Genomic DNA, 25,690 nt, shown 5'->3' with positions numbered 1-25,690 from the left:
CATGACAAAGGGGCTCCTATGTAGATGTGCAGGAGTGGTTCAATATATATATACCAGAAATGTTCTAAGTAACATAAGTGAATTCAAGAAAAGAAATTGTAGGATGGTCTATGTGTAGGAAAAGCTTCTGACCAAACAGCACTCTTCACAATAATATTATTCAAATGGGAAAGAACATATCTCAACATAATAAAAGTTGTATGTGTTAAAACTTTAGTTAACATCATTTGAATAAAAGGTCAGGTGTGTGCAAATTCTCCATTTCATTCCATTCAGTATTGAAAGTCTTTTCTAGAGCAAAGAGACAAGATAAGCAAATAAGAGTCAATGGCAAGGAGAAGTCAAGCTTTAGTCTTTGCAGGTGACGTGAGCAACCTATGCTCCATCAGAAGACACTAAGACCTGGCGGGTACATAAAAGAATGACAGGAGACAAAATTAAAATACAAAGCCAGTAGACTCCCATCTATAAAAATGAAGACACCTTGAGAAGTAAATTGTGGAAATAATCTCGTCATTGATAACTTGTGAAGTTACTACCTTGGAATTCATCAAGAAGCAGAAATGAGAGATTTTTACAATGAAAATGTTAAAACTTTAGAGAAAGAAATTGAGGGAGACATTAAAAACTGGAAAAAACATTGTAACATGAGGGCCGGCTTGTTGGGGTTTCTGTCCCGCCCAGTACCCCACAGCCAGCAAGTCCCAAGGAAAATCACACACAAGACTTCATAAGATTATAAACTGATTGGCCCATTAGCTCAGGCTTCTTGTTAACTCTTATAGCTTATATTAACCCATTATTCTTATCTATATTAGCCATATGGCTTGGTACCTTTTTCAGCTGTCAGCTTACATGTTGCTTCTTCAGTGGTCTGGACAGGAATGCAGAGGGAGCTTCCTGTTTTCCCAGAATACTCCCAGTCTCTTTACTCCACCCCTACTTCCTGTCTGGCTTTCCCGCCTATACTGCCTGCCTGGCCAATCAGCGTTTTATTAAAATATGATTGACAGAATACAGACAATTCTCCCACACCAAAACATGGCTATGGATATCATTTAATATTAATAAAATGATTATTATACAAAACCCTAATATAGGTTGAAAACAATCCAATAAAAATTCCAGTGTAATTTCTCAATGAGATAGAGAAAAACAATCTTAAGTGACTCGGGAAGCACAGAAGATCTTGTATAGCCAAGACAATCCTAGAGAAGAAAATACTGCCTGAGAAATCCCCACGCTAGATTTCTTATAGTACAGAGTCATACGAATACAATATTCCTCATACTGTTTTAAACAGACACATGGATAAAGTATTATAAGACCACAAGAATTAGTTCATGCCACTACATCCCCCTGATGTTAGACGAACATCGGAGGAAAGACAATGAGAGAGGAGTGAGATCTGATTTTCTACTCCCTACCCCCGGCACCCCATGTGCTTGGTATTGAAAGGAACTGTCTGCCCCCTGACAGCCTAGTGCCTGCTTCACTTTGTTTATCAACTGGGGGCAATGGACACTGCATGAAAATTCCTGGCAGTGATCAGGGATTTACACCAGCAGTTGGGATGCCCTCCTAACCTCTTTTGAAAGCTCAGAGTCCTGCAGCTTCAGCCTAGCCTAAAAATGCTCAAATTCTTAAGAACATCACTCCAGTATTGCTAGTAGCAATGGAAGCCAGGGACTGATGGGGGATAAAAACTAGCTAGCAGAAGCGGGCTGCTAGGTGTAGATCTTTGGATGTTATACTGTAGTTTTCTATGTTTCTATGGCTGTAGATCTAAGGCTTCTTTCTGTTTAAGGGCATTTCCTATTTCCCTCTTCTTTCCCTCCTCTCTCTTCTCTTTGCCCAGACTCCTCTCACTCCTACTGCTCTCCTTCACCCATCTCCCTCTGTCTCCCCACCACCTCCTTGCCTCATTTACATTTTGGGGAAAGGTCTTGCCCCATAGTCAGACTGCCCTGGGGTTTGCTGCCCAGATTGGCGGTGGACTCAAGATTCTTCCCTTGAACTCCTTATTGCTGGGATTGCAGCTGTGCCCCATCATACTGACTTAACTTTGTTTTGTTTCTTTCAGTTATTTGATTGAAAACAGCTCTCTCTCTTTTAAAGGCTGTCATGTGACCCTCTCTACTTCAAGGGGCAATTGAGAGTCTCTCACATGGCCTCCCTTTTTTCCCTCTCAGGCTTGTCTCACGTGTCTAAGTGGAGAAAACTCCTTGGTTTAAGGGATCATGTGATTGGTTAGGCTAACCAATCTAGTCACCTTGTCTAAAAAAAGAAAAAAAACCCTTATTTGAAAACTTCATTCCTCTTACAAAATTTTTTCACTTAGTACTAAGATTATTGTTTGACTAGACTGTATGAATCTCCCAGTGACTGGGATTCTTGAGCTATTGATGTGGGATTCCCCTCTATATGCTATGAATATGTTTTATTGCCATTGGCTAATAAAGAAGCTGCTTTCAGCCAATGACTTAACAGAATATCACCAGGCTGGAAAAGATACAGAGAGAGCATAGATGGAGTCAAAGAGACGTCATGTAGCTGCCACAGGTGACAGACGCCAGATGGCACCTTACCGTAGGCCACAACCAAGTGGCGATACACAGATTAATAGAAATGGGTTAATTTAAAATGTAAGAGCTAGCTGGGAATATGCTAGTGTTGCAAGCAATACAGTTTCAGTGTGATTATTTCGGGTCTAGGTGACCCGGATATGAACAAGCAACCTTCGCCTACAAGCTATCTTGAAATTCTGCTTACTACAAGGGTTTGTCTGTGTTTTGTCAGCATTTGTGAGCCTGATGTGGATTTTTTCTGTGTTTGTACTTCTTGCACTTCACTGTAATGTTGGAGTGTGGGTTTGTGTCTTCTGTCAGCTGGACTCTAAGCCACCCTCAATCTCTTCCAGTTCCCCTTCACTTTTTCTCTCTTATGCTTGCGAGAGACATGAACCATGAACAACAAACAAAGGACAAAAGCATGTCTCATATGTTTTATTACATTTACCTTAATTTTTTCCTCTGATTCTCATGAGATAAACTTTCTTGGCATGCCCTTCATGCTTTCATAGTTATGCTTTTACTAAAACCATTGAACAAATCTTTAATTTCATGGCTTCTTTATATTCTTTCCTATTAAGAGAAAATATGGGATTTCAGAAGCCAGACAGTTAAAAAGCTTTTTCTTTCTTTTTTTATTGATTATAATTCTGTTTTTGAAAATTTGAGGGTAAATGGAGCTTACCTGACTGGATGGGAGAGAGGGTAAGGTCTGCTGAATTCCATACGAGTTCTCTGCAGTTCAGAGCAGAGATGGAGGAGGAACACGTGAAAAGAACCTGAGATTGTAAGTGGTGGGTTGGTCTTTCCAGGATGCACATGTGGGGTTGACCCCTTCTGCTTCTTTACAACCTCCTTAGCCCCCCCTTTTTTATCCCAGTTCATGTAGTTCTAATCCCCCAAATTGGAGAATGACTCTTTACCAAGATTCTGGTATTCAGATTAATATCAAAACCAAGTTGAGTTAAGTTTGAGTTACGACACGAAACAGTTAGGAGTGCCAGAAACAGCTTTTGCCCAGAAGTTAGCAAGGAAGGTGGGAGAATCCTTATCTGAGGAAGATATTCTACGGCATAGCTGGTAGAACATGGGTAAGAGAAGATTTTTCACAAAGGAATAGACATTTGCCAAGTTGTACTCAATTTTAAAATGCTCTATCTAATCTGAATATAGGGAATACCAGGAAGCTACAAATGTTTGATTAATCAATTTATAGATTTTCTATGATTATATAAGATATACATCTACAAATTTTAAGTTTAAAAGATGGTGAACTGCATACAAATTTAATCATTAGATGAATTGGTTCCTAGCTTGGGAAAGAATAGCAATTTCATTTGTAATTGCCTCTAAAGAGCACTGTCAGGGTAGATTTGAATTTTCTAAATGATATGTGATGTGGGTGTTAACCTTAAGGTTAGTTAAATGTTACCTAACATTTTATCTTGCTTTTAGAGTGGTGTCACTATGCTTTGTAGTATGGTGAAAGAGCAAAGAGATCTCTTTGCCCTTTAATTGGTGTGCTTTAATTAGGGTCCTAAATGCTTCTGCTCTTGTGCTGTTATGTGGTGAAGGGGGAGTTCACTGCTCTCATAATGTTCTTGCCATTGCTACATTCTTTATTCTATATTTTGTAGTAAATTCTGTTTCACCAAGCTGTACAATTGCATAACCGGTTTCAATGTGGCTTGATCTTACAGCTGAATGTCAAGTCACAATTGCTAAAACCATGCTTTCACTTCAAGCAGCTCACCTTCTACCTTTATCTTACTGCTCTGTAGTCTATATATGAGATGCTGTTGACTATCACGACAGGCAAGTTTGGAAAAGATTTATCATGGGGTACAAAACTCTGTGCTTCGGGTTCTCTTGTATTCTATTTGCCTACTCTGTTTATTCTCCTGTTCCAGAGAATATTGAAGAACCCTGGAAAGTGAGATTCATGGATGCTGTCATAAAAATGACGTCACTTGTGGTAATATACTCTTTACTGGGGAATTGGGTTGCCATGCTATAAGCCTATTTGAAACTTATTTTATTTCAAAGTGTTTGAAAGTGATTTCAGTTTTCATTATAACATATAAACCAGTTACTCTTGATATTTATTTAATCACTAACAGGCTGAACTATCTACAAGCAGAGGGACCCACAGTGTTTGCTAAAACACTGAGTGTTGTGATATTGCAGCATTAGAATAAAGAAAGTAATATCGTTTGAAATGAATATCTGGAAATTGTTAGGAACCTTGGATGCATCTGATGCCTTTGACAATACCTAAACTCATATGCTCTCTGGAATTTCTCAATTTACCTCCATCAAGTTTAATATTTTGGTGAATTTTAATCACTGTTTTTCTAGCTATTTTCTCTTTTAATGTAACTCTCAAACTTTCTGCTCACAGAAACATCGCATATTCTTTGTGTTACTGAGACCTCCAAATAAATTTGATTTGGGGCCTAATAACTAATATTGTCAATATTATCTATGGGGGTAATTTTCCCTATGATGATAATGATGCTGTCAATGTAAGTTAATACAACTAATATATTTCCAATTCGATGAAATATGTTTTAGTAACATACAGAAGTGATGGTGATATTCTTTTTTCTGAGATCGTCTTAACTCTGTCTGTGTATAGAAGATAGTTGACTCTTCGGTCTGGGATTGCAGTAGTCTGTTGAGATTTCTTATCTGGAATCTGCTGGAAAGCTACACTGTGTACTTACGAGCCGAGTAGGTTGGCCTGCCCCCTGACACATCTCAGACACCCACGGCAGCTCAACAGCCACCTCTTGTGACCTGCTGCTGTTATTATCTTTCCTGAGTTCTAAGTTGCAGGAGTTCAGACATTTTTTTAATGGCAACGATCTAATTTGAACACAAGTCTGTCACAGAGGGCACAGTAGGTTACCCTTAACCAAGCTGTGCTTTTGTCTGGAAGCCTTATGGATATAGAGATAAGAGGAAGCTTAGGTAGAAACAGGAGAAAACAATGAATGCTAGAAATACAAAACAGTGTGGCAGATGAGGGAAATGCTACCCAACACGCTGCAGAAGGGCTGTTTGATTTCCCATCTGACTTCTAACACATTATCCTCAGAGTCTGACATCTGCTGGGTCACCCTGGAACCATTTTCTTTCTCTACAAATTCACAATTTCTTCTTTGAATTCACATCTTCTCTGAGTCACTCATGAATATCTGGACTTCAAACCTGACACCTCCTCATCAGTAAGAATGTATCCTGAAAACACACAGTTGCTGAATTTGATCTTTATTCTATCAATTTCAAAATAGAATGACTCATACAAATATATGTGTCTTTTCTTACATATGCACATATAGGATCAAAATATGATTCTTTGAATGATCATCCTAAAAGTGGAGAAAAATCCATTTCCAAAATTAAATTATAAAAGCTTAGATAGTTTCCCTAAAAAGTAGATTCTAAAATAAATTTAACAGACTTGATAAATACTGAAAGAAGATTAAGAACTCAGCTGCAATCTACTCACATTAAATACAGTATAAGATGGTCAAAAGAAATCCACTCACATTTTATAACAGTATAAGATAGACAAAAACAATTCATTCACATTATATAATAGTATAAGATAGACAAAAGCAATCCACTTGCATTATATGTATTATAAGACTGACAGAAGCATGTAAGCTTTATTTTTGCTTTGCTTTTATATTTTTGAGATTATAATATAATTGCATTTCTCTCCCTCATTTTCTTATCTACTTGACCTCCAACAATCCCATCCATATTATTTTTCATATTTATTATTGTTACATGAATATATGTTTTACATACATTTATATTCTTAAATATAACCTGTTCAATCTGAATAATGGTACTTGTATATGTGTTTCAGGACTAGCCATTGTTTTTGGATAAGCAATTCATGTGGCCTTTGCTGGGGATGACCGCCTCTCCTGCTCTCAGCCTTCCTCAGTTGCCTGTAGTTCTTTGTGTGCAGTTGAGGCTGTGTGATCTAGAGTGTGAGATATACAAAGCCTATCTATCCTGTACACCAGTAGTCATGCCTGTTTACACTGTACACTAGCATGTCTACTTGTGCTATCCTTGTAGGATAGACATGCTGGGGAGACCTTTTATTGGTGAAGATTCTGACATTACTAGGACAAACAATCTCACAACAAACTATCTGATCTCTCTTAAAATCTTTCCACCTCCTCTTCCTCAATGTTCTTTAACACTTAGGCATCGGAATGTCTGTAGATGCATCCACTGGGAACGGGCTCCATAACTCTTCATTTGATTGGTTGTGGTTTTCTCTAGTCGTCTCAAAGACAAAGAGAAGTTTCCTTGATGAGGTCTAAAGACTACAAGTATCTGTGAGTATAAGACTCACAATTTATTCCATACCATCTGTCAGCACCCTCCCCCAGCCTGCAGAACGACCCATAGGCTTCCACTATCCTCTGTAGATCCTTGTAGACTAGTAGACAAAAAAAAGGGACTCACAATTTAGACTGATGGTAGGAATTGTATTAGGTAAAAAGATTCTCTTCCAAGATTCATGTCTTCATGTCTTCACTAGTACTGAGAAGTTTGCAAGGTTTCTCTCTTAGTGAGTTGTTCTTAAGTCCAATTAGAGAGGCTGAGAGCTATTAGCTACTGCCAAGGTATGTGTGCCATCACTACCCTTAGGGTCCTTGTGCCATGCTGATAGTTGATGTGATTTATAGGCATCATATGTGAGTAGGATTCTTTTTTGCCTCCCTCATTTGGAACCCTGTGTGGTGCCTTCTGGTGCAATGAAAGCTAGTTCTGAGGGAGGTGACATTCAGATCTGGTCCAGCTTAAAGCTCTCTGGGTCCTGTTTCTGATAGTCATGGTGTCTTCAGCAACAGGGTCTTACCTTCCATCTCTTAAGAGTAACAAGGACAATGACATAGGATGAATGTTTTGAAAGTCTCTTGGACCACTCTGTTCAACAAGTCAAAGGAGAACTTCTCATTTCTTATGCTAGGGTTTGCTTATGTAGTCTTTGACTCTTTAAGGGATCATTGGCATCCCTGACAGAAAATGTTCATTAAAATTTTACATATGTATTTATTCAGAGAATTATGTGTACTATAGATTTATATGTAAATAGCTAATAGTATGATTCTTTGTGGCATTTTCAGATATCTTTACTGTTATTTTATCCATGTCCCTGCTTCTTTAGTATTTCCCTCCCCATTTCTCATTTCCCCTATCAGATCACTTGTACCCTGTTAATTTCTTCCTTCCCTTTTCTGGGTTTCCTTCCCTTCCTCTCCCTAAAGCGAACACCTTTCCACATAAGTATAAAATGAGGGTAGAGCTTCAACAGTATATGTAACTAATTTGTTTCTCTTTTCTCGGTGGTAATGTACATGCCCAAGGGTGGTATAACAACTGAACCTGTCTTTAACAGGTTCAAATGATAAAGACAACAGCCAAGTTTATACCTGACTTCCACAACCACACATGGCCAACATGTTTACACACACACACACACACACACACACACACACACACACACACACACACACATGCAGAATTTTATAATAGAAATTGTGTGACCAACAAATAAAATGAAAATATTGGAACATGCGTAAAATGTCATTTTCAAATAATTTTGCTTTAGATAAAACTACAGTTAAGAATAAATTTATTGGAACATGCGTAAAATGTCATTTTCAAATAATTTTGTTTTAGGTAAAACTACAGTTACATCAGTAGAATAAATTACACCAGTGCAAGATATATTGCAAAATTTAGTTGAAATAAATGAGATTACTATGATTTTCAAACACTGCATATTTGAGATTTTTTAGAAAAATAAATTTAGTTATTTATTTGTGTTTTATATTTTTTCCTTTTTTTAAAAAAAAAGATAGTTCTTTTGGGAACTGTATACAACGATTTCTGATTACATTTACCCCTCCTGTATTTTCTTCCAGATTCACCAACACTTCTTTATCTAAATTTGTGTTCTTCTTCTTTATGCCCATTTACCTAGTCCAATCTGAACTTCCCATATACTCATCATGTGACCATATAGTGGATATACCCATGGACACACCCTTAAAGAAAACCGAGTCTTCCTCTCTGGGTCTCGATAAATTGCCAGCAGATATTTGGCGAGGGGTGGCGTTTTTGTGTCCATCTTTCCTTGGTGTAGGAAGTCCTTCTGTATATGTGTTACTTTTATTGGTTATTGAATAAAACTGTTTTGGCCAGTGGATTAGCAGAATAGAGCTAGGGGTGGGAAAACTAAACTGAATTCTGGGAGAAAGAAGGCAGAATCAGTGGGATGCCATGTAGCTGCTGCAGGAGACAGATGCACTGGAACCTTGCTGGTAAACCACAAGCTTCATGGTAAAATATAAAGTAATGGACGTGAATTAATTTAAGATGTAAGAGCTAACCAATAAGAAACTAGAGCTAATAGGCCAAGCAGTGATTTCATTAATACAGTTTCTGTGTGGTTATTTCATATCTGAGCAGCCAGGAATGGACAAGCAGCCTCTGACAACATTCCCTCTCCATGCCAGGCATTGGTCTGACTTAGGCTTCACAGTTCTTGTGCTTGCTATCACAATCACTGAGTTCATAAATACAACTGCATGTTGTGTCTGGAAGGCATGGCTTCTTTTAATTTCTTTAATATCTCCGTTTTATAAAGTCTTTCAATCCACTTTCCTGCCATGATCTATGAGCTCTGGCAGGAAAGAAAGACAGTATAGTTGTTCCATATAGATGTCAGCATAGATTGGTCAGAGCAGGTCTGATTGGTCAGAGCAGGTCAGTAGTCTCTTATTATACCCACCATGGTCCATTTTGTCTTACCATCTACTGTAAATAGTACCTTCTCTCGTAGGGCTGAGAGATACATTAATCTAAGGGTATAACAATAAGTCATTAGTAGTCAGTTATGTATATTTAATAGAGTGGCAGTTGTAGGTTCTTTTCTATGGTCTATGACTCATATTCACAGATTCAGGAGCTAACAATGATGTTAGTTTGAGTTTGTCTTGTGTAACGGAGCTTCAGTACAATAAGAACATGGTTGGTTATTCCCCATAACATTCAAAGTACTATTGCAAGAATGGGCAAGTCTTGTTAGTCCAATGGCTATTGTAGTTCTTAGAGTTTACTGTTGTGTAAGATTGGTGATTGTTTTCCTTCTCTGAAAGTATGGCTAGCAACTTTTAGCCCTATAAAAGATAGCAAGTAGGGAAGTTTCCAGGTCGAGAATAGCTTAATATCTCTAAGCATTTATTTATTTATTGTTTGACAGATTTTTGCATTTCCTTCTCTTACTCCTTATAATTTTAATTTTTAATTTCCTTCTCTTACTCCTTTCTAAGCCTACTGGAATTCATTTTCTCAACAAGTTCCGCTCCTATTTTCATGTCTTCACTCTTCTGTGTGATTCAATGAGTTTAATTAGGTTTTCTTGTTTGAGCATTGAAAGGTGATTATTTACTATAGCAATGGTAACTTATTAACAGCTATGCAAGAAAATACTCCTTCTTATTAACTTATAACTATCAATATTTTCTCAGGAAGGGATGGTGTTTTATTGACCCATTTTTTATTCAAGAAAAATTGTTGGTTCCTCAATCCTGTTCAGGTCTGATGCTGACAACCACACTGAGATTTCCAAGCTACCAAAATAATGTGAGGATATAGAAATATGTCCTTTAGAGTATTATCACATTGTCTACTTTTTATCATTGCATCTCTGTGTATTTACTATTATTAAAATAAAAATGTACAGATTAATTTTTTTGTTTTTATAGGCCACATTATTTGAAAACATAGGTCTTATGAAATACGAAGAAGTATTTTTTACTGTAACAGCACTTCAATTTACAGAACCAGTTTCAGATGAAAACATTACAGTGGTTGACACAAACTTTAGAGACATTCCTGTTCGTCTGTATTTGCCAAAAAGGAAGTCTGAACGACAGCGACCAGCTATAATTTTCATTCATGGTGGTGCCTTTGTCTTGGGAAGTTGCAGTAAGTGTACTTTTAGTGTGTGTGTGTGTGTGTGTGTGTGTGTGTGTGTGTGTGTGTGTGTGCATTGTTTATATATTCATATTGAAATAATTGCTGTATACCATGTACCCAGAAGTTGACAACTCCTTTGTCAGCACAATGTTGATTTAGGGAATATAGGCATCTTAGCAGAGATACAGCGGGATGTATGGGTCATGGGTCACATATCTTTCTCCATTTACAATTTCGTAACTTAAACAATAAGTAAAATTTAACATGGTTTGTTAAAAAATATATTAAAAAAAACATATTGATATCCTAGGCTTGAAAATTCAACCAACAAACTTGGGAGTTAGAGTAAAATAACCTAATCACGTAAATAAGATAAACATTGTTGTGAACCAGGATTTTTGTTTTTTAACTGCTGAGTCTCAAAAATATGATCGCTGCCATATTGCCCTTAGCATGTGTTCAAGTAGTAGACTGATATATAACAATAATGTCGAGGATTAGAATCCAAAGCATAATTTTGTATTAAAATAATAAATGAAGTAAAGCTGAGCAATCAGTTCTTGTCTGTAGATGAGTGAAGTAACGAAGACAGACAGATTGGCACACACACACAGGTACACACACACACACACACACACACACGTGTGCACACCATTTTAGACTTTTGATGACTTATGGATTCACTATGCAGCAAAACGTTGGAATATTATACTGGGTACTTATGAAACAATTGCTAACACTCAGAGAGCCTGTGGCTCAATTACTATATCCAGTATTTTGTCCTTGTGAACTGTGAACATTTCAAGATAAACAAAAATACTACTGTGTTTAACTGGGCAGCCAACCGAGTAAGCCTTTTTTAGATAGGCATTATCATCAGCGTTTTAGTTTTGCAGAAACAAATGATTAAGGAATGTTTTCAAAGAGTTTGAAGGAGGAAGCAACAGTCCTACCAGTAGAAACCAGGGCTTCAGGCTCCTGCTTCAGACCATCCAAGCTCTTACTGTGGCTGGAAAAATGTCACCTCTTGGAAGCTCTTAGTCCCTCTATTTCACTCTGATGACATTTCTAAATTTTCATCCTGTGTCCAACCTTACCCGCTCCTTCCAAGATATAAGTCCATATGTTTGGCATCTCCCAGTCCCCTAGTCTCCTTAGCCATCTCATACTTACTGGTGTCTTCCTCACATCTTACTAATTCCTTCTTCACTACGCTCTACTGCTCTACTTACATTCTAGGCAAGGATATGTTTATCTTTTGGTCAAGATGAGTCTCTCTGCTTTCCTTGGAATATTTTTTTCCAGATCATCATCTGATTCATGTTCCTTCTACCTGCAATTTTACCCACTTTGTTCACACCTAAGTATGATCTGCCTTTCCTGCCTTGACCTTTGTTGACCCCCATTGCTCTTCCTACTTATTATCCTACCATGTTTTTATTTTATGAGACATTTCAATATACTGTAGGGTCTGTCTGTTTCTCTTATGATTCTTTTTTAAACTGTGTAATCTGAAAGTGGCCACTCTGCTATACTAATATTCTTTACTGTTACTTTGACTGAAAGAAATTTCATCTTCCTTTCTCTCCTTAACCTTATCTATTCATTTGCAATTACAGATTTAAAATAACAAAAACCACTAAAACCATGTGGTAATAAGTTATTGTTCAGACTTTACAAATATTGATAATCCCCATATTTTATTATTTAATTCTTTAGGTGTTAATTTGACATTTTCTTCCGCTTTATTCTTCACTGTTTCCATTCTAGTCCCCATGTCCATCTCATAGATATGAGTTCTGTTTTCCATCTCTAGCATTGTTGCTGAATTTCTGTTCAATAAATTCAGCTGCAGACTGGGATGCATACCTGATCCCTAATGTATTGTGTGAATTCCTTATCAGATACCATCTTATTTTTTTCTCAAAGAATAAAGGGGGAATAAATAAGACAAGAAGACAAGTAATATAAATGTCCCACAATAGTGACCTCCATGCTCTACTTTAATTGTCTTTGTGTTACAGTAATAAGTTGTAGACTATCTTTCTTCCTGAACTCCAACAGAGTGTTGATTTACTTGATAATAAATGTGGAGATTGCTGAGTTTCCATCAATCAGTGGTAATTCACATTTCTATCACATTCACGAGCATTGCTGGGTTCCCATTGTTTTCTGCTTACAGGGCACCATTCTAAATCCATTTCTTTTGTTTCAGAGATGTCAGCCTATGATGACCTGAATAGATTGACAGCCAACAAGCTTGATGCTGTTATTGTGGGAATAGAGTAAGAAAACGATATTACTTCATACCACAGCACTTGCCTCCACAGTGTAGGCCTGGCTTTTGCAGGGCTTGTCACCCAACTATACCCATAACATATGAATTTTTGTTTATAGTGATTTTTTTATGATTGTAATGTCAAGATGTTCTCAAAGACATCAGTCTTTGCTTTGACATCTGCCCCTGTGCACACAAATGTGAGGTCAGAGGAATAAGCATTTTTGTGGTCACAGATATGACATCTCTGGGACTATGAACTTCAGGATTCTCAAACACCTAGTTTCACCTGTAAGTGACATTCCTTGAAAGTTAACTCATTATATGCTTGAGACATCATGTTTTATGGGAGCTGTTTATAAACCCTGTGTGGGGTTGGAGTTGTCTTTGATTCTAATTCTATTAGGTGAAGGTGTTTGAATAATTTGAACATTTCAAGATATCAGCCAAATGATCAGTCTTAATCTTTCATGACATGACTTTTGACAACACTTTCAATAATAGAGCAAAAGTACGAGTAAGTGCTTATTACTCCAGCATGTCATGTGTGTCCTCTGAACTGCTGAGGCACTCGCAGGAGGACGTGCTGAGTGCTGCACATCTTTCCAGTCCCTTAATGAAGACATAGATGTATAGAACTGTAGACCTCAGACAAGGTCACTCTTAGGAATGTCATGGTTGAGAGTATATTTGGGGTCAGTAGGACATACTAGAGATTTGTTTTGTCCTGCTCCTAATTACTTCAAGATGGAACCAGACAAATCACTTAAGTTTCGAAAAATATCTAAATTGTGACAATTAAATACGCAGTGCCATTACTGCTCTGATTTTAGCTAAGTTCAACACAATATAATTTTTAGTTAAGCTTTTTAAATAGTAAGTTTGTTGTACATTGTTTACAAATTCTACAGGTTACTTTTTAAGGTATTGGCTGTTCTTTATTTTGAAGAATATTAATGTTTCTGTATTACTTTGCTCAGATTATACTAATTTCAAATATTTTAGACACAGGTTAAAATATAAACACAAGAACCGTCTGATGAACATTGCTTAATATAACCATGTGAGTTATTCACTAATTCCAATGAATTTGAAGTCGATAGAGTTAAAAAGTGAGATGGTCTGGTTAAGGTGGGCCCCTGTTATAAAGCGCAGATATACCCAGCCAAAGACAAACAAACGCTATAGTATTTAGTCTTATTTCTGCCTTAGGAATCTTTGTAAGATCCACTGGCATACTTAAAATATTCATATTTCAAATTCTTCAAAACAGTTCTATTTACTCTCACACTTTCTTTTCTTAAAATACCTGAGTGATCCCATTAGGAATTTTGAATTGATTTTGAGTCACCAAGCACACTGAGGGCCACAGAAGCATACAGAATTCACAAGGATAACACACCTGTCTCACTTGTTCCTTAGAATCAACACCTGAAATGCTGAACCCAAACCTACTCCTCACTTTTAAGACAGAAGTTACCAGTCATGTAGACATTAATTAGTAAGGTTTATTATTCAATATGTCAGGGTACCTGCTAGTGAGAGGGAGAGATGTTTAGTTGCATAATTTTAACAAGGGCTTTGTTGTGTTTCTGCTTGATTTACCTCTAAAGTTACAGACTTGCTCCTCAGTATCCATTCCCAGCTGCCCTTGAAGACTGTGTTTTCGTGACTAAGTTCTTTCTCCAGGATAAGGTTCTTGCAAAATATGGAGTGGATCCCGCTCACATCTGTATTACGGGAGACAGTTCTGGGGGCACCTTGGTAGCAGCAGTGATTCAACTGGTATGTTGTGTGTTATTATTTGCTTTAATCCTAACATGCAAAACAACTGTGTTTTAGGTGTATTTGCATTACTTTTACACTGCTATCTATAAAATTTCAGATAAACAAGAAAGATTATTTGTTTTAAAGATATTAACTTAAATGTAGCTTTGTTCGATGCTAAGAAATGTTTTTACAATCAATCCTAGTATTTTATGGTTTGGGGGACAGGTTTTGGGCATTGAATACAGGACAGTGTGCTTACCAGGAAGATACTGTACCACAGGGTTATGGAACCTTCTCTTTTTAAATGACTTTCAAGACATGTTTTTGATAAGATTCCCTGAACTGATCTGTTGTTTGTGTAGGCCTTGAACTTGTGAGCCTCCTGTCTCAGCAACTCAAGAACCCCTCTGTGCCTCTAGTTCCACTCCTTTGCATTTGGTGTGTTACACATATTGTTGACATTATTAGCACTAATGAAATATAGAGTCATGTGGTAAAGCCAAGAAAAGAGAAAAAAAGGGAAACTGTCACCCTGCCCCTACCTTGATTCACCCTGCTAATGTTAGAGAAAAGTTTACCAATCTCTTGAAACCTACACTAACTCTATTCATCTTAATAAGGGGTTGTTTTGCTTCACAACTTAATGAATTTACATAGACAAACTATTTTAAAATTCTCATTTTTTGTATCATTTGAGGTTTCCTCTGAAGCTAAACATCTTATAAGAAACAATTAAAGGGAAGAAAGTGTTATAATGTGTTGACTGAGGTTTCAGCCCCACCTGGTCCCTGCAGTCGTTAAGTCCCCAAAAAAATCACACAAAGGTCTACATTAATTTTAAACTGATTGGCCTATGAGCTCAGGCTTCTTATTAACTCTTATAACTTATATTAGCCCATAATTCTTGACTATGTTAGCCACGTGACTTGGTACCTTTTTGGGCGAAGCTGTCACATCTTGCTTCCTCTGTGTCTGGATGACGACTGCAGACTGAAACTTCCCTCTTCCCAGAATACTTGTTGCCCTGCCTCTACTTCTTGTATGGTCACCCTGCCTATACTTCCTGCCTGGCTACTGGCAAAACATCATATTTTTAAAACAAGTACAAGAAACAAATCTTTACAGGGTAAAACCATGGTCTCACAATAATAATGGATTCTGTCCTGAAATATTCAGTGAAGCATGGCAGGGAAGAGGCCTGGAAGTGGCAGTTGTCTAGGGCTGTGGCAGGGAGAAGGTTGCTCTTTCTTATTCCCAAATCTAGTATTCAGAAGGAGGTACTTGCTCGTACTCAGCTCCATTTCTGTTTATTCCTATTTTGTTCTCCTGAAGCTCAACTCATGTAGAGAAGCCTCCATGCTCAGCATGAATCTTTAACCCTTACTTAAATCACCCTGAAGTACACTCAGAGACACTCCCAGGGATGTGCTTCAGTCTCTTCCATGATTTCAAATCCAGGCAAGTTGATATTGATGAGTAATCACAAAGTGTAGTAAACACATAGATTGTCAAAGATAATGTATCAGACATGTATAGAAGAATTTCTACTATAATAAAACCAAGATGCTTCATTCTAAAATTCTTGCTGAGTATAGCTCAATAATCTCTATCCAATAGGTAATAATCTTAAAAGCAATTTCATTCCAAAACATGACTCATATACCTTCAAAAGCTTTTGTAGAACAAAATTGTATCTTTTCCATTACATAGATTGGCTTCGTCTTATAAGATAGATGTAGTCTCAAAGTTTGTATTTATAGAATTTTACTGAGTACCCCAAGGTGTTTTTTTTAAATTTAATCTAACCATTCAACCAATAATATGTTTCTTTAATATCAGCTAATTTATTTTAAGAAAACTTTCATTTTAATTTTTCAACCAGTATAAAATCGCAATGAAATGATATCTCCTATATCCCTAAAATATTGCTCAGTTTTTTCTTGAATAGTTTTAATGTTCTGTTTGATGAGATCATCAGTGTACACACACACACACACACACACACACACACACACACACACATACACACACACAAAACCTAAAGCAAGTCATGCTTTTCTAATAGAGTAACAAGAGATAGATATACTAGAATATAAAAGGTACATTTTGTGGTTTTAAAAAACATAACAAAAACGTATTCATTTATAAAGGGCAAGAGTTTCTTGGAATCCAGTTTCTTTCATATTCAGTCTTAATATATAAATATAGAATTTACACTAGTGGAAAAATCAATGAAGTTCAAGAATGAAGGGATATTGTTTAACCCTCTTCATAGACACTAGAAATCTTAATATGGATATTGTTTATTTCATAATCATATTGGCAATATTCTTATTTTTGCACAGATAAATATGCATATCTTCCAGTATCAATAAGCTATATTTTTCTGCATAAGTAAAAAGTATATATTATTTAGTTCTCTAAAGTGTCTACCTGTCTGTTGTTCTTGGTATTTTATTTTACAGAATATTTTCCCTTTCCTTTTCTTAATTACTATTTGTTGTCATGGATACAGATCTTTGTCTGTGCTGGACCTTTAAGACACTGTCCACATTTTCCATGAATATTACTTTCCTAATTTTCAAGGTTTCTTTCATCTTTCTCATAAAGAAAATGTTTAACGCAAGAAAGTTATATTGTGAGTTTACTTGCCAACATGAATAAAGCACTCATGCTAGGTCCTCTTCTCATCTATAAGATCTGCTGTTGTATTAGACTTCCATTGCACAGCCCCAGGTAACAGAGAAATTACTAAAACCACAGCAGCTGAACTTGTAGCCAAATCTGCGGTCTCTCTGGAAGCAGGACTTGTGACAAGACCTTGGCTGCTATTGCATCTCATAATAGTCTCTAATGTATCATCAGAAAAGAATGACACTATTCTAAACTGTGTCATTGAAAACTAACGTAATGAGTTAGAGATTAAAAATGGGTCATTTTACTAGGGAGTAGCCCTACGATGCCTTCATATGAATCCTGAAGTTCACAAGGTGCTGCTAGGAGCAGATATGTCTCATTGTCATGAATAAGCCCTCAGTTAACAACATAATTTGAATGACATATTCTATAGATCTTTGAAGTGGTTGAAAATTATCTATCTATCTAAAATATACCTATTTAACCTTGAAAACATACCTAATATGACTATGAGTTTAATCATTATAGATTAACTGCTAACCTCATTTTTATTTATGCATTGCATTTTTAAATGGGCTGCATAAGTATGATACTCCAAACAACAGTAGAAATATATATATATATATATGTAGTGCATCAAAATTAACTTTATGTTTTTATGAATGTACAAAAATCCATAACAGTGCAAAATATTTGAGATTAATAGTTGTCTTTCTATCCTATACTCCTGTATACCTATATTTCCCCAAATAATATAAACATCCATGATCCACCAAATAACCAAAGACTACCCATGTAGGAATACCAAAATGTTGGGGGTTTTTTTGTTTTTTATTTTTTACTTTCTTTATTCTTTTGGAGGCTTTCCAACCTGCTCTCAAATAAATCACCCACAAAGACTTATTCTTTCTTACAAATGCCCAGCTTTAGCTTGGCTTGTTTCTAGCCAGTTTTTCTTATCTTAAATTATTCCCTCTATCTTTTGCCTCTGGACTTTTATCTGTCCCTATTTCTATATACCTTTCTTTACTTCTTTCTCTGAGGCTTGGTATGTAGTTGGGTGGCTGGCCCCTGATTTTCTCCTCTCCCTGTTCTATCTTGCTACTTCTTCTTTCCTCCCTGATTGCTCTTCCTGTTTATTCTCTCTGCCTGCCAGCCCTGCCTATCCTTTTGCCTGCCTCACTATTGGCCATTCAGCTCTTTATTAAACCATCAGATGTTTTAGACAGACAAAGCATCACCATTTCACAGAGTTAAACAAATGTAACATAAAAAATGCAACACATATTTGCATCATTAAAACAAAAGTTCCACAGCACAAACAAATGTATTACATCTTAAAATAATATTCTAAAACAGATGTGGCTACCAAGGCTCCTTTCTGTGCTATGAAGTTCAGGCTTTTTGGGCCATGTTAGACTCTGTGATCCATCTGAATTGCCACGGTCAAGATTTCCATTTTTTTTCTTGGGTCTTTGGTGTCTTAGATAAATTTATACACTGCCAATTCTTGTATAATTGTCATCTTCAGTACAAAGGGACCTTTAACTTGTCACCATTATCTCTCTAGGGGATTTGGCACAGGATAGTCTGGAAGTGCTTTAGTGCACCGAGATCCATTATTTTGGACTTTATAATAAAGAAGTAGGTATTAATGAGTACTTTTATTGCTCTTTATTTGAAAAGTTTTTTATAGTGAAGTTTAAAATGATTACTTAGTAGTAAAGATAGATATTACCACCACGAAGTTTTAATACATTTATTACAGTGCCATTAGAAGAGACTGAGTCTCTCAGGAGAGCACAGGAATGACAAGATTTGCAGCCCCGATGGTCTTCCTCACAATTTTTCTCTTTAAGGGAATGTGTTATGGTGTTTGTTCCAACTTCTTTTGATTTAAAGATTTTGGGGTTTTCAACTTCACTACCAGAACTACTGTTCTGTTTTCTCAAATTTAAATGTCACAGTTTTCATATCCTGTCTCTGTGTAGGGGTGCACGTGTTTGTGTGAGTATACACATGTGTGTGAACAAGCATGTACATGTTTAAGAGTGTAATAAGGAATGTAGAAGTCAGAGGTTGGCACTAGGTGTCTCTCTGTCTTTTGTCTACCTTACTTTTTAAATGGCAGCGTCTCTCAAAGAGGCTGGAGAACACTGACTCAGCAAGGTTGGCTGTCCAGTTAACTTCAGGGGCCTCGTGTCAACTTTCCCTACACAGTGCTGGGTAACAAAGTTTTTGTAGCTGTGCCCATCTTTCTTGGTTCTGACCATGTGTACTCAAATACTTTACTGACTGAGCCATCTCCTCAGTCTCTGATTTTCCTAATTTCTCAATTTTTTTTCTGTATTCTCTAAGTACAAGAATCTGTACTAAGTCACTTGGGAGCAGCAATCCTGCTACATATCAAGGTGTTATCACATGATCCTATCTCAGTTTTGACACTATGCTTACAATGACTTGTCTGCTAATGTTCTGAGAGGCTCTCCTTTATTTAGAAAATCCCATCCCAAGGTAACGGTAAAGAATAATGGCCATGGAAAGATTCTCTTAGGAAGATTTTATTTCTTTATTTCTTCCTGAACTTGTAGAACCTCCTTTCTATTGTACTACAATTTGAAGTTGGTGAGATGCTTAACCTTGTGATGAGCTAATAAGATTTCAGGTACTTCTTTCATTTTGTGTATGTTCTTTGCTTTCATGAAGACATGGTCTTGAGAACACTTTGCATACTTTGGAATACTTAAAGAATGGCAGTAGATAGAGTCACTGCAGAGCAGCTGTAGAGGCTGCCGCTGTTTAAATACTCATGATCACAGTAGAAGGCTAGGTTTACAGATGTGGAGTGTACAAGCGTGTAGCTGCAGATTTGGGACTCTTATTTCTCGTAAGATACGGAGGCTACACGTACAACACTCCACTTCTGTTTCTGCTCTTCTGGTTTCCCTAAATTATTTTCTATATTGTCTATCATGTCTAACACACCATACTACTTAGATAAATATTAAGTGTTTTCTTAAGCATGCCATAATTCCATTTGATTTTATCCATGAGTTTTGGCAGTTGTATCTCATTTCATTTGTGGATTTTGCTCATTCTATTGCTTTGGTCAAAAGTGGTTTTAGGGAAACTAGACTTGGTAATACATGCTTGTTATTAGAGCACTTGGGAGACTGAGAGAGAGGGACAGTATGTTCCAGAACAAATTGAGACACACAATACAACTTTATTCTGGACAGCAAAAGCTAAATTTCTAAGGCAAATGAATGTGCAAAAAATTTAACATCATAAACATAGCTATCCTGTCATCATCACAAGGATGTGGCTGATCATCTTCCTGTTTGATTGTTATATGTGAATAAATGTGTGAGCCACAGAGTGTACATTGTTCCTGGACATATGACAGTGGAATTACACACTCTTATGTCTCTCAGCCAATGTACATTTATTGTGAGAAAGATCGCTAAATAGTGTTTCAGATTAGTAAATTTATTTATCTCAGGGTATTAAAGTGAAACTGCAAATCCTTTTGTTTTAAAAACTATTGATTAATTAATATCCATTATATTTCTAGTTACAGAATGATCCAGAATTCAAAGACAGAATTAAGGCACAAGCTTTGATATACCCAGGCCTACAAGTGTTGGATACTTCTCTGCCATCACATCGCGAGTACGAACATGGTCCAGTTGTATCCAGGGAGATGATAATTAAGTTGGCAAGCCTGTATGTGACTGAAGACAAAACTCTGCTCCAGGCCTTACTTAGAAATGAGCACATGCCACCAGGGTCAAAAGACTTGTTCAAGTTTGTTAACTGGAGTGACTTCCTTCCTGAGAAGTATAAAAAGAACCATGTTTACAGGGAGCCCATCCTTGGAAAACTGAATGCTTCCTATCCAGCACTTATGGATAACAGAATGTCACCTTTGATAGCCAATGACTCCCAGTTACAGAGTTTGCCATTAACTTATGTCATCACATGTGAACATGATCTCATAAGAGATGATAGTCTCATTTACATCACACGGCTTAGAAATGTTGGGGTCCAAGTTACTCATGACCATATAGAGGAAGGAATCCATGGAGCCCTATCCTTTACTGGAGCTCCGGTGTTTTTACATTTAGGATTAAAAATAAGAGAAAAGTATATTAGTTGGTTAAAAGAAAATCTATAAATTAATGAAATTAATGGAACATGTAGCTAGCTCATCAGTAGAGTAACCTGTAAGTTATGTGTTGAAGTATTATATGATAAATGAGAACAAAATAACGTGACTTTTAGATCAAACTACATTTCAATTTGAATGAAGATTGATGTGTATGTTCAAGAAAACTGCTTTATCTTCTCAATCTTAATAACATTGCTAAAATGAGCATACATACTTCGTTATTCCCATTAATTGCCATTTGTTGTGAAATATGTATTCTTGAGTAGTCAGAAGTACATCAGTGAAAGACTGTAAGTGTGATTACATGTAAAAATGCTGGAGATTCCAGGCAGTGATAAACCAAATTCTGAGTATATTGTAAGAAAAATAATTTTTAACAAAAAAGGAATGGGATCATGAAGATTGAATGAGTTGACACATTACTCTCTAGTATTCCAGAGGCAGAAAAACTGGCAGATATCTGTGAATCCAAAACAACGCTGGTCTATGTAGCTAATTCTAGGTCAACCATTGCTGCAAAACAGTGGCTCTCAACCTCTGGGTCACCTCCCCTTTGAGGTTTGAATGACCCTTTCACAGAAAACATCCAATGCCATTGGAAAACAGACATGTGCACAAGAACACTTTATGTATCGAAAGAAAAAGTTAACTGGACCGCAACCTGTTCCTAAAGCTTAAACATTTTGGCCTTACTTAAACTTTCGTAAGACCAAACTTGAAGGTGGCTACGTGACTTGCATTCATTGATAGACAATGTGTCTTGATGCATGATGGTAGAGTGCAGGTAGAGTTATTTAAAATATTCTTTTGAATTTTTGTAGTGAAATATTGTGCACACAGAGGCTGCATATCCGTGGAGTTATCTGAGTGGTGATCTCCGGGCCTGTTTGCTTCCCTGTGATGATGTGACCCATACTCCCACCAGCACAAATCAACTCACAAATATCGGTATATCCGCTGGGAAGTGATGAAATCAATGTTTACTTTTCTGATGTCCTGGTGGCTCCGATGCTTATGTATGGTTGTTCCACCTGTTTGTGCTTTTTCTTAATGTTCAATAAACTTTGTGAAATGGACATTAAGTGTGTCTTGTGGATTTAGTTGATAATCTGACTTTCATCTCAAAACATATTTTCATTAGTGCTTTTCTGCAGAGTGACCCTTTTTGTTAATCTCAAACATGGCCTTCTCACTAATCTTGCAGACTTCATCTTATGAGCCTCGTCCCCTTCATTTGGACACTAAGCCGTTTCAAGAATATCAGGAAAGGTTAACTAAAGGGTTCCTTTCCTGTTGTTTGTACACTTTAACCTCTTAAGTAACATCACTCTGGTTGTTTCATTTGCACAAGAGAGGGAACATTGGTCATCTTATATCAAACCCGACTTGATGAGAATTGCTTGTCTTCATTAACTTTTAATCCCAAATTAGGAGAGGGTTAAATAAAAGGACATAGTCAGACATGGAAAGTGAAAGTGGGTTCCCTCAGGTGGCAGATTCTTGTTCCAGAAGATATTTGAGAAATATAGTTGGGGAGGGGACAGAAGTCGGTATCTAAATATAATCAATAGAGGAGATGGGAGGGTTCAGGGGCCCCATAAAGTACCCCAGCCCAGAGCCTGATTAGCAAACTCCCAGTTTAGAATCTCTCCCATCCCAGGGAAGCTGTGTGCAATACATCTATTACATCTCTTTCTCTATGGATTGGTGTTATGTCATTCCTGGATGTTGAATTATTTGTTCTTACTATGAAATATGTCCAACAATTTCCTAAACAGCCACCTGTACATTTGTTACAGGACTTGGTATTTCAGTCAAACTTTGAGAAGATCTCTCTTCTGAATTGGGCATACCTAACTGAAAACTGCAGAGAAGGAATCAGAAGGGGTTATGAGAGTCTGGTACTGCCTTGGGTCCTTCCTCCTCAGCCATAGTCAGACTCTCCATCTGTACCAAAAGTAAAGAGAATTGGAGACTAGAGTTGATGTAATAGTGGTCTTTGATCTCATAAAAGGAAAGAAAAGTATCCCCTGAACAACAAAGTTTGGGTTTATTCAGCCATGCTTAAACCAAATGACACTGCCAACTGGACCCCCAAGAAACTGGTCATCTTCCCAGAAAGGAAGGATGGGAGAGGGCAGATTCCTTACTCAGTATGCCTGGGAAAGGCCCATTGAGAGTATATATTTGATTCCTAACCTCATGATGAAGTTAAGGTTTCATCCTAAAGTTTCCTGATGTAGGAAAATGAAGGTCATACCAAACCTGCTTTGAGTTTGAGTGGGAAGTACCTAAAATACAAAGAGAGGTGGCTGTGAATGATTCAGGAGGAAAATTTCTGTGTACGGGAGAGCTTCACTGAGTTCTAGCACCCTTGAGGGGACTTTAGATCTTTATTTGAACCCACAAGGTTACTAGAAGCTTGTCCTTGCTCTCCCTAACAGTCCTTAAGGGGAGAGTCACGAATGTCCCTCCCTTAAACTTCCTCAACAAAATCCGCACTCAGACATGGGTCCCTGCACCTTCACTTACCTGTGAACTGCTTAAGGGATGTGACTTCTGAGCTGTGTGGGAAGGTTTGGGGATGACAGGAGTGTCATCTCCCTCAGCTGGTTACCTGGCAGGCACTAGCTCTGATGTTGAAAATGCTCTTCCACCAACGCATACTGATTCTTTAACCCAGGCTTCCCCATGCCCCTGTTATATTGCAGTGTTTTGTGCTGGCCTTTACAAAAGATGCTGAGCTGTGTGAGGGGGTCCTCAAGTTGTAGGGAGGGTGCAGGATAAAGTGGCATAAATACTAAGTGTAGGATAGGGTTTGGGTTCTGAGGGACGGGACTTGCCTGACACATAAGAGGCCCTGGATTCCATTCTCAGCTCTGAAAGTTAAACCACAGCTATGTATTCCATAGCTAAGCTGTGAGCAGCTCCAGGCTTGGGCTGTGATGAAATCGCACGGTTTTCTTGTTCCATGAAGCTTAGGAGTGTGGTTCAGATCTCTGTGTTTCCCAAGAACTTAGCAATTTTCTGTCATGCATTGTCAATGAAGAAAGCAGTTTCGAGGAAGCCCCCAGATGCACACAGGGACACACACACTAGGTGGAGAAGGAGCCACCCACTCCTGCACAGGAATAAAAAGGGGACAAATGCTGGAGCTCTGAAGTCAGACTTCTGTGTGCTGAAGACAGAGAGTTGTTTTCGTTTTTCCTTCTTCTTCTTGATTCATGCTTTTCATGGCTAGGAGGCAGGTGTAGCATCTAGTTTCACTGCATGTTGCAGTCTGTACTCTAATTATTTTGTACTTCAGACACCGTCTCCCTCATTCTGACCCTGATCTGGTCACTACTGACAGGGAGGCATCTCTCGATCCCTGTTGTTATCTTAATGGACAAAAGTATCCTTACAAATGTTCGCCAGTTGTTCCAGGGATTCTTCTAGTCACATGATCCCTGGAAATATAGCAACTTTTCTTTCCAATTGGATACCCTCTGCCACACCAGAGATGGCTTTAGGCCTCTGCCTGTTGGGATCTACCATCTCTGTGGCTGATAAATCAGACGGCAAGTCGAGTGTTTTCAAGGACAACAACATCAAATATCTTGATGATATGAAATGAAAAGTGAAAAATGAAAGTGAAGCTATAGGGAAACAGGGCCTGAGTTCCTGTAAGGAGGGACACGAAAGTGATGCAACCTGAAAAAGACGAAAGGAGGAAACTGGAAGATGGAAGGTGGTTGAAACCACGGACAGATGAGGAAACCCCACTATGTTTTCTAGCCTATCCTGACACAGAACAGACTGCTCCCACTGTCGATAGCTAGCAGACCAACAGTGGTCCTACAGGAAAACTAGGGAGTGTGAGTAGAGCGAGGGCAATCTGGTCAAGACTCTTCTCTCTTCCTCCATTCTTGAAAATACAAGTTGGTTCTAAGATTCCTCCAAAGCTGTCAAACGGGGGTCAGAATTAGACCTTCAGTCACTCAAACAAATTTGCATTTTTTTTGTCAAGAGGCACTGCCCCAGTGTCTCCTGAAATGTGCATGCATGTGAGTAATGAGTTAGCGTGTGTTCTACTTGGCTGTGCACTTGTGGATGTGCTTATCCTTGCATTCGAGTGTGGAGGCAGAGAGTCAATATCTCAAATTTTTCTCTACGAGCTCCCCCTTATTTTTGACAAAGAATCTCTCACTGAGCCTGGGGACTGTCATTTAGGCTTGACTGGCTGGCCAGGAAGCCATGCGTATC

The 25,690-nt window shown here is 37.7% G+C and overlaps 1 protein-coding gene across 2 annotated transcripts; it reads left to right on the top strand.

Moving 5' to 3' along the window:
• The first annotated feature begins 4,401 nt into the window (after positions 1-4,401).
• Positions 4,402-22,519, top strand: LOC125394155 (arylacetamide deacetylase-like 2). 2 transcript variants are annotated; one of them, XM_048424867.3, is made up of 5 exons: positions 4,402-4,545; positions 10,376-10,598; positions 12,805-12,874; positions 14,481-14,652; positions 20,849-22,519. In XM_048424867.3, the coding sequence occupies exons 1-5, from the start codon at positions 4,408-4,410 to the stop codon at positions 21,449-21,451; spliced, it is 1,206 nt and encodes a 401-aa protein (XP_048280824.3). In that variant the 5' UTR covers positions 4,402-4,407; the 3' UTR covers positions 21,452-22,519. The 2 variants fall into 2 exon arrangements, with proteins under 2 accessions (XP_048280824.3, XP_085538566.2); XM_085682440.2 differs by having other exon boundaries at positions 4,414-4,545; positions 10,452-10,598.
• The last annotated feature ends 3,171 nt before the right edge of the window (positions 22,520-25,690 follow it).

Source organism: Myodes glareolus, chromosome 20 (genome assembly GCF_982192425.1).
Source record: "Myodes glareolus chromosome 20, mMyoGla1.1, whole genome shotgun sequence".
Classification (NCBI taxonomy): Eukaryota; Metazoa; Chordata; class Mammalia; order Rodentia; family Cricetidae; genus Myodes; species Myodes glareolus.
Note: the sequence above shows the minus strand (reverse complement) of the source record. Positions and strands in the feature narration are given on the sequence as shown.